At 44.7% G+C, this 10,015-nt stretch overlaps 1 protein-coding gene across 3 annotated transcripts; it reads right to left on the reverse strand.

The window, feature by feature from the left end:
- Window positions 1-811: 811 nt before the first annotated feature.
- LOC120657172 (nicastrin-like) lies at window positions 812-6,700 on the reverse strand. 3 transcript variants are annotated; one of them, XM_039935439.1, is made up of 16 exons: window positions 6,456-6,700; window positions 5,765-5,878; window positions 5,508-5,625; window positions 5,173-5,252; window positions 5,011-5,087; window positions 4,817-4,894; window positions 4,634-4,705; window positions 4,432-4,505; window positions 4,147-4,279; window positions 3,997-4,068; window positions 3,605-3,724; window positions 3,254-3,325; window positions 2,509-2,649; window positions 2,296-2,380; window positions 1,734-2,175; window positions 812-1,502 (listed from the first exon to the last, which is right to left on the reverse strand). In XM_039935439.1, exons 1-16 carry the CDS (start codon window positions 6,532-6,534, stop codon window positions 1,238-1,240), a joined length of 2,022 nt encoding a protein of 673 aa, XP_039791373.1. In that variant the 5' UTR covers window positions 6,535-6,700; the 3' UTR covers window positions 812-1,237. The 3 variants fall into 3 exon arrangements, with proteins under 3 accessions (XP_039791373.1, XP_039791372.1, XP_039791374.1); XM_039935438.1 differs by having other exon boundaries at window positions 4,634-4,708; window positions 6,456-6,697; XM_039935440.1 differs by lacking the exon at window positions 4,634-4,705 and having other exon boundaries at window positions 6,456-6,674.
- Between the last annotated feature and the right edge of the window lie 3,315 nt (window positions 6,701-10,015).

Raw genomic sequence — 10,015 nt, forward strand, 5'->3', positions numbered from 1 at the left:
GCCGTGCGAACGAGAGACGACGTTAACAGCAACAAAGATTCACGACGGTGGTGGTTAACCACACCGGCGGGAGCCTGATTAGAATATTTCGGCCGTGGCTTGGGATCACGTCCAGACGGGCGGGTGGGCCGGTGGCTCTCCGTTGTCCTGCGCTGGCGCCGCTGCAAGCAAGCAACGAGCCGCGACCCCATCTGTCGCTTGCCCGCGGCAGGACGTGCCACGCGTTCCATGCCGTAGTAGAGACCCCCCCCCCCCCCAACTCAGATTAATCTGAGCTGTTCCAGCCTACATGCAAAACGAGCTCTTTTCCCTCCTCTTTGATGAATGTGCAGATCCAGAAGAACTGAAGAAGCATTAGGTGAGAAGTTCTCATCCTCACAAGTTGGCTCATCAAGTAAACTACTCCCCTGTCCCAAAATACAGGTTATTCTAGAAATTCCAGATCAGATTAAGAAAAAAAAAGTAAAATCCTTGATTAACATGTTTTTTTAAGAGAGAGAGAGAGAGAGAGAGAGAGAGAGAGAGAGAGAGAGAGAGAGAGAGAGAGAGAGAGAGAGAGAGAGAGAGAGAGAGGGAGGGAGGGAGGGAGGGAGGGAGGGAGGGAGGGAGGGAGCAACCAACAACAAAGCATACAGGACGGGATCGATGTGAGTCACATGGCAGATACGCAATCATCGGTGGAGGATAAGATCAGAGACGAATGACCAACTTGACCGTACCATGACAACTGGAATGGAATGGTAAGCCAAACGCGGTTCATGATCCAATCACGATGCGAGTACCAGTGTGATAATTGGAGTGTGCAAATCAATGGAGTCGTGAGGAACAGGCATACGCAACCAAAACTGGATAGATATGTAGCATTCACCCAATGGTCGACAAACCCAGAAAGACGCACGTTCCTGGAAACATCCACCTAGAGCTAGAGGCGTCTGATAACCCACCAACCAGTTCAGTGCCAAGCGTGCCAGGGGCACCTTTCCATATTACAGGTGCCGGCCCAAGACAAGGGCACCTCGGCACAATGATGAGGAGCTAACGTCCATAGGCGGCTACTCAGCTGGACGGCTCCATAATTCCTTGTGGTTTTCTCGGCAGTTCAATCACCCCATCACATGTGCTGATGTGTTGTAATGTTCTACAAATCGCCAACTGAATTAGCTCGGTTGTCCAGCTCAAAATCCCAGAACATATAGACCGGGGGTTCCCAGAGTCCGTGGAGCAGGTCAATAATGCTTCAATCGCACTTGACGACCTTGGAAATGTATGCTCTGCCGACGTGCACGGCACAATACGATGCGGCAGTGATACTGAGCCCCGCAAGAAGGATAAGCCAATCGTAAGTTGAATCTTGCACTGCATAGACCCGGAGGCCAATTGTGTTCCAGTAGCTTTCAGTCCACACAGGATCCACCACGCCCATTGGATCTGACGAGTTTGCTGGAAGTACATGCCATGCATTGTCCTCAAACTTCACCCGTGTTGAATATGCTGGAACATACCTAGGAAGCGATGTTTTGCAATAATCAGTGAATTAATATAAGTTGGCTAAAAGGGTGGAAAGGAGAAAAATAAGGATTAAACCTTTTGCTAAACTACAAGAATTATAAGTTAGCCAATAACATGAAAAATACTAAAGCCAGAGCTCTTCTGGTATCTATAAATTGTTTCTTCCACAGCAGCTGAATATTACACAAAAATTAGCTGCATAACTAGTAAGCACAAAACATTACCTGGTTGTAGACACAACGCATCTACCTCCACCCTCCACCTCTGCCCCTACGCATACTTCACCTTCATCACCACACTTTCCAGTACAAGAGCTTTTATTACCCGCTAAAGTAGAAGTTCTGTCTGCCAAGAAGTTCCATACAAACCGAGAGGTGTCATCTGCATATGAAGGAAACTGTGTGCCAGAAGGATCATCCAGAAAAACACCAACATAATGACTTGGGCAAGAACTGCTGCTTGGGGAAATGAAGCTTTTCACAAGGCCGCAAGAAAGACCAGGCTTGCAAGTAAGTAGACATCCAATAAGTTCCTCAACTAACGAAACATTCACTTTTATAGTGTTCAGTGTCATGAGATCGACAACTGAGTCAGCACTAGCAAGAATATAGAGCGACCTGGCAACCAAAGCAGCAGCTGCTGCTATTGATGAAGAATTGACGTTTGCTGCAGAAAAAGGAAATGGCACAGGTTAGCAGTTTTTTTTAGATTAAGGAAAATCCAGCCACATGTTAGCAGATGGGTTTTCATGAGAAATGTAGTCACATTTATGCACTGTCTGCTTACCAGGGTTATCCAAGTAGCTATGATAAAATCTATTGGAAAAGTGGGAATCAAAGTCCTCCAACACAACTCCAGAAGTTGACATATTCTGCATTGATTAATTGATATCAGATCATGAGCAGAGCTCTTCAAAAAAAAATATTGGAAAAAATAATGTTATGAATTAAGAGAACAACATTGTCCCTCAAACAAATATTTGGACGGTGGAACAGCTACCTTTCTTATGAACGACATTAATGACGATGGTGGAACACCAGGATTTGATGAAGCTGCTTGTTTTACTTTAACATTGTCAGAACCAAGTGACTCGCTGGCACTTTGCAGTGCATCTAATATTTTCTTTGAAGCTGATGAATTCTGTACAAGCCAAGAACAAATATAAGCAGGAAGGAATTGTGTCTACGAATACAATTTTAAATCACTAAATATGCAATATTAATCACACAGATGGCCATTATTTGGACACCCAGTGTGCTTATGCCTTTACTCAACAAAGGAACAACATTTACTCCAGTAGATCTCTCAATGTAAGTATCTTCATAACATGATATAATGAAACATACTTGCCTATAAATTTGGAAAAAAAAAGTGTTTTCTTCTAAATTGAACAATCAAAAGGATTGCAGACTAAACAAATCGTACATAGGCATGTCCCATAGACACTCATCGCAAAAAAAGTTCAGTATATGTTCATACAATTATTTATTAGCAAATTCTCTAAAATCTACCTACCAGTAAAATACTAAATTTTTACTTTATTAGTCTCTGTAATGTCAATAACTAGCACATAACGAATAGAATGTCCCTATGGTCAAGGTTGGCCAGCTTTTGTGTGAAGAAAATGGTATGGTTTAGCATATAACAATGTACCAGCACTAAGACATCACAAAAGGTATACTGAAGCCAATATTGTAATTGCACCATGTGGTAAATGGTAATCAGGCAGTTTAGAAATCCGCACCCCTGCAGCATGCGCATAAAATGATGGATATTCCTCAATTACAGCCTTGCCAACAGAACCGATCTCCAGTACCTAAATCACGTCCAAAGTGAGCTCAGATAATTACACAAGCGAGGTTGGGAATGATATTAAAACAGATGCATATCGCTTGAGATTCAAAACTGCAAGTAAATTTCCAAAATGTATGATCATTACAAATTATAAGAGCACATAAACTCTGCAGAAAGCCAAATATCATGACACGTGAACCAAAAAGAAGCGCTGCAAACAAAGCCTGTATATGTTTGAAAAAGGATAACTAATAGTTTGAGACCGCCATTGAAAATATTAACTTGTCTGGCTGGCACTCACCTGGTCAATCATTAAGCTGTTAATTCCATTCACAGAATCAGCACCTTTATCTAATTCCTGTAAGAATTTCCGGCTACCAAGATAACCCCAGGCTTCACCATTAAAAACAGCAAACACAAGCTGTATGAAAAATGGAAAAATGTTAGTAAGAAGCTGTTGCTTCAGTCACAACAAAACCTCAATGAGTGATACGACGAACCATGTTAGATCTACCATTCCATGCAAAAGCTAAGGTATAAGTTCATCAACAAAGGTAACAGTAGCTAGAAGCTCATGACGACTATACAAAAAAAAGACAAACAGGTGGATAAGATATGCTGGTTACCTGCTCGAATATACAGTGCAATAACATGGAAGCAACTACATACACATTTCCAGTGGTCATATCATACCTGTTTCTTAAGGTTGCTTAGATCATGAATGTGAGAAAGAGCATCAACAGCAGTGAGCAAGGCAATCAATCCCTGTGAATAACCGGAAAAATATTTTTTTATTCAAACCAGTAATATGAATTCAACAATATAAAACCAGTATCAACTTACAGATATGGGAGAATCCGAACCGATACTACGGTCCCGAAAAAATGATGCAGAGTCTTGCGATGTGATAGCCAATATTATTGGTTTCGGATGTTCTGTAGATCCATTTTTAATTGGCGGTAATGAAGCCCATACACTGCCCTTCAAATACGAGGATTTAAACAATGATATAAAAACTAAAAAATAAGATATCGCACTCAACAAGTACAGGTAGTAACTTCGGACATGATTATGCAAACATAAGAGCAGCATGGCAAAATACATATGATATGAAAAAAACACACACACCTGTGTCCTCCTAAGGGCAAGCATGAGCGCTCTTTGAGGCAGGATGTTGAATCATGTGTTTGAGCTTTAGTTGTCTGAAACTCATGTCAATTAGAAGTAGAGAATCATAACCCCATTTAATCAAAGGTCATGCTTCTGTAGTCAACAAGATATAATAATGAAAGACAGGAAGGACCATTAAAAAATATTCAAAATTTCAAACCTGCATAACAAGGTCGAATTCTGCAACATTTGCTTTATATCCATTGTCAGTCTTCTTATTCTTTTCAGAGACCTTCTATTGACAGTCATCATCATTCATCAATATATAACACGAAACTAGAGTTTGGCAAGGAATTGAACATAAAATGCGCATTACAAAGCAGAAAGCAGCAAGAAAAAATACCTTTTGCAGAACCCGTGTGCTCTCCTCTGAGAGTAGAAATACAGGAAAGTCATATCTGTTCCACATAATACCTGATCCCTACAAGATATAGAATAACTGAGGCACATTCAACGCATGATGTAACTACATTGCAGGGAAGCAGCATCTTTGACTCATGGTAGGGTGATACCATTGTGATCAACCCTCTTACTTACAGCAGGATTCCAATCGTGGCTGTGATTTGAGTAGGGTGCAAAAGCATCTTGTGGAAATTTTCCATCCGGCGACAACTCTATATAGCCATAAACAGCATATTCTTAGGGATGAGACAAAATATGAAATTACATACAAGAAAATTGAGAGATGGTACTACTGACCTTGCAAGTTATTGTTTGCACCATTTGACTCGATCAGTACACCAGACACCTTCTGGAGAAATTCTGGATCATTGGATACCCTGGATAATAGCACCCAAATATTATCATCTCTTAACACCTCAAAGGAAATATGAATTTAAACGCCAATCACAAAAAAATTGTGAATAAGCTTGATTCCCTTGGTTTTCTACCAAGGAAAACAGAGACAAACTTCAATACCCCATGTTTCACAAGCACATAAAAACTCACAAACATGTAGATCATACAAATTTAGAAACATGTAGCTCATACAAAATTAGAAACATGCAAATAATTAAAATTGTGATCGCATGTACCTCAGAAAGAAATTTGACATCTGATCTATGGGAAGAAGAACAGTGGATGGTTGAACCAATTGATCACTGCCTTTTGTTAATCTTACAATCGGTGAAATGATCTTTTCACTTCCAGGATCTGACAGTATAAAAGGCATTCCCATAATCAGTTACTCTTTAACAACACGAAGACGTCATCTCTAAGTGATAACAGAAGATTCCAGACACCTCTGTTTTAAGCATACATCATAAGTGTAAATTGTAGAATGGAGACTCACTTGAACAGCCAATTTCACCAGAAAGATTCAGCAGCCTCACACAAGGGAAACTTTCAATGTCTATGTACATTGCCTTCACAAGGTCTGGAACTGACTCTAACGTGGCACCATCTCCTATAAAATGAAATGGCCATAGCATCCTCCAGTTACAGTAGAACAAGCAAGTAGAGAAATATAGTTATAGAGCAGATTTAAGCCCAAACATGTTACCCTTATCTCCTAAATACTAAGACGAATGCACAGATACATCACACAACAAAATTGTAACTAATCCCTGGTAGATTATCGTTTTCCCTAAGAGGGCATGGTCACAGTCTAACAATACGAATTCACACCAATTTCAATACTAAACTGTAATCAGAGCAGTGGCAACAATTCATAGAATGAGAAGTACAAAGCAGCGGGGTAGTCTCAAAGCGCCATCGACGCAGCTCAATCTCAAGGTTCCAGCACAGCAGCGAGGGTTTGCTAAAAAGCTTAGAGCTAACTAGGTCTACTACTCTACTACCCAATTTGGCCAATTCACCTCGAAGTCGTACTGGACCTAACACCTAAGCCCCCACATATTTACCCTATAATCCGAGCATCGCGTAGAGTACCAGGCAACGAAATTAAGCAAACGTCTCGATTAGACTGAACAATTTCCGCATAAACAACTCGAGTAGGCGATGGTATGAAAGGGCTAACTCACCGGAGACAGCAGGCGCGAGGACGGCGAGGGAGAGGCAGACGGCAGCCGCGACGAGGGACAGCGCGGAACCGCCCCCCATGGCCGAGCCGAGCGAGGGGCCGGCGATCTAGAGGAGTGGGAGGCTTGGGGAGTGGAGGTGGAGGACCGGAGGCAGAGCCGCAGAGACCTTGTTTCTCGTTTCACGACCACGACGGGAAAGGAAAGAGAGACACAGTCGTGTGGGCCTTGTTGCGTGGGCGGGTGATGGGCCAGTCATATGCGAGTCTGGATATATCGTGTTGTTTGGTCTAGAACTGTGGGCCGGCCAAACAAACCCGGTGTGGGCTCCTTTGGTTACTGAATGCACGCCCACGGCAAATCGGGTTTAAGGGTTATTTTGATTCCTGCCATTACAATTTTTCAACTTTGGAAGAATGCCATTACTATTCATATTATTGGAAACTTGTCGTTACAATTCTTCACTTTTTTGAACCGTGCCATTTTGTACGTCTTAGATGCCCTTGGACCCACTCGCAGACCTGCGTATTTTCGTATGGCCCAAAATACCCCTGCTGCTTCTCTCCCTTCCACTCACTGACGTGTGGGGTCCACACGTCAGCTTCTTCTTCAACCTCCTTCCTCCTCTCCACCACGCGCTGCTCACCTCCCCCCCCCCCCGCCGTCGGCCTGCTCCCCGCCGGGAGGGCCCCCGCCAGGAGGGCCCCTCCCCCGCCGTTGGATTCGGCCTCCGCCGGCCGTCCACCTGAAGCGTCCCCTCATAAGAGAAGACTTAAATGTGATACAAAGCACCAGTCCCAGGAGGCTGATGCCACATTTATTACATCAGATGGTTCAAAACCGTACAAACCTTGGAGGACACTCGATACAGATGAATAATAATTAACCAGGCTACGACATAACACCAGACCGCAAACCACATGGGGTCTACCACGGGCTCAGAGTACTGCGACAGCGGAGGCATCTCGACAGGGCCGGTTCCACAGGCAAGGTTGGGTGTAGAACGATAACCCTACTCGGCGTCGTCTGGTACGAAGTCTGTGTCTTCTTCTGTAAAAAGTAAGAGTGGGGTGAGTACAAACGTACTCAGCAAGTCCAACCACACCCACGGAGGGGGTTATAACAGAATAATATGCATAGGTAAATCAAGGATAAGGTTACGGTTTAATTTACAGAAAAACGACATTTTATGCAGGGGTTTATTTTACGGAAAATCTTTTAGAAATCAGTTTTTGCAGTAACACAGGTAGCAGAGTGTCTTTCTGATAGCCAAGGAATAGGTATCTTGGTGCCTAAATCCCGTAGCGGTCACTCGCCATGACTGGATGTCGGGGTAGCGATTACTTCTGGCAATGACTAGAATCACCCTGCAGCGGAGAGTGCCATGATGTTCGTACTCTCTACTGTAGTACCTTGGGCGTTCCGTGACGCCAAGGCTCTCCAGGGCGTTGATCAACAGGCTGGGGAAGCCAGGCGCAGCTTGGCAGTCGCCCTGGGTCCATCCTTCCTCAGCCATCTGAAAACAAAGATATGGTGAAAAACTTGCACAATTATTTGAGGTACACAAAGGGGTAGATGATTTTGCATCATGGTGGGGTACAAACTTCATGGGTACATGATTATTAGAGCAAAGGTTCTAGCTTAGAGACTACTCCTATCATGGGGATTCTTCCTCAATCCTAAGGGAGCGCTTCTTCAGTGGGAGATACTGATCCGTGGTGTCATCGGTCTGAGTACCTACGTCCCAATGGGTTTCCATGGGTTCTTCTTCTTCATCTTCCTCTATCCATCCACCTATTCCCCAGCGAGCCTCGTACCTCTGCATCCGAGCTTGGAGAGCGGCTAGTGAATTCTCGGCACGTGTGGCTCTTGCCTTTTGCTCTTCCAGTTCTGTCTCTTTTTCATCCATTTGGACTTGGAGGGCGGCTAGGGAATACTCGGCGTGTACAGTTCTTGTCTGTTGTTCATCCAGCTCCTGGGTTGCCTTTTCTGCTCTGCGGACTTGTTGCTTCAATTGCGCTGCTTGCTCGCGGTAGAGCTCATCCAGGCCGGTGAGATAGATGGATAGGTGAGATACTGTGTCTTCCAGATCTTCTTCTTCCCTTCCGAGTCCTCTCATCCGGGCGATCCTGGTGCGTCCTCTTCCCTCAGTTGGCGGGAAGAACCCCATGGGAGTCCGCTGAAGGAGATGTTTGTAGATCACTCGAAGCTGTCGCAGGGCCTTACGGACGGCTTTCCGATAAGTATCCGGGAAACGGAATCCAGTGGTGGAGATGAACCAAGAGTCCACATCAGGGTAGCGGGTGCTCCTTGCTATGAAGATCATCAGGTCACACCGGAGAGTGCCCTTGGAGTCGTACTCCCGATAGAGAAACTCTGGTGGGTCCACAACTCCGATGCGTTCCAGGCTGAGTATCAACAACTTAGGAAGGCCGGGCTCTGCGAAACAGATTCCGCCGATCCATCCGTTATCAGCCATCTGGAACAGGGCAAGAACCAGAGGTAAGTGTTTGCGTGAGGAAAGGATTAAAGATAGAAAAGTCCTAAGGTAAAGGGTCTGAATACGGGTTTCGCTCCTAGGGTCACGTCCTACGGCCAACCTACGGCTCTGATACCACATGAAGCGTCCCCTCATAAGAGAAGACTTAAATGTGATACAAAGCACCAGTCCCAGGAGGCTGATGCCACATTTATTACATCAGATGGTTCAAAACCGTACAAACCTTGGAGGACACTCGATACAGATGATAATAATAATTAACCAGGCTACGACATAACACCAGACCGCAAACCACATGGGGTCTACCATGGGCTCAGAGTACTGCGACAGCGGAGGCATCTCGACAGGGCCGGTTCCACAGGTAAGGTTGGGTGTAGAACGATAACCCTACTCGGCGTCGTCTGGTACGAAGTCTGGGTCTTCTTCTGTAAAAAGTAAGAGTGGGGTGAGTACAAACGTACTCAGCAAGTCCAACCACACCCACGGAGGGGGTTATAACAGAATAATATGCATAGGTAAATCAAGGATAAGGTTACGGTTTAATTTGCAGAAAAACGACATTTTATGCAGGGGTTTATTTTACGGAAAATCTTTTAGAAATCAGTTTTTGCAGTAACACAGAGTTCAGGTTTTAAAACTGCTACCGGACTCCCCGTCCGTCGTAGCACACGGCACAACTGCCGGAACCAATTCCAAAACAACTCACATCAGCCCATCCCAAAGAAACACTAGTTATGTGACCACACCGTAACTCGCCCAATACCGTGGGCACGGACTATTCGAATAGATTCTTAACTCTGCAGAGGTGTGCAACTTTACCCACAATTAGGATACCACAACTCGAACACCGTCGTGTCGGTGTAGATCCCAACATAGCCATTACTCACCATAGCTCAGCCTGACTAGCCATCATGGGATGCACCAAGGGGTCATTGACCGTTCACTTAGGTACTGTAGCCGCCGCTCTCTTGCCTCGCAGCCGCCATCTCGTGAACAGTACCCGTGGTACTGTAGCACCGCGGTACTGTAGCGCAGTAGCAATCGCCCCCTCTCCCTCTCTCAC

Source organism: Panicum virgatum, chromosome 1N, assembly GCF_016808335.1.
Source record: "Panicum virgatum strain AP13 chromosome 1N, P.virgatum_v5, whole genome shotgun sequence".
Taxonomy (NCBI): Eukaryota; Viridiplantae; Streptophyta; class Magnoliopsida; order Poales; family Poaceae; genus Panicum; species Panicum virgatum.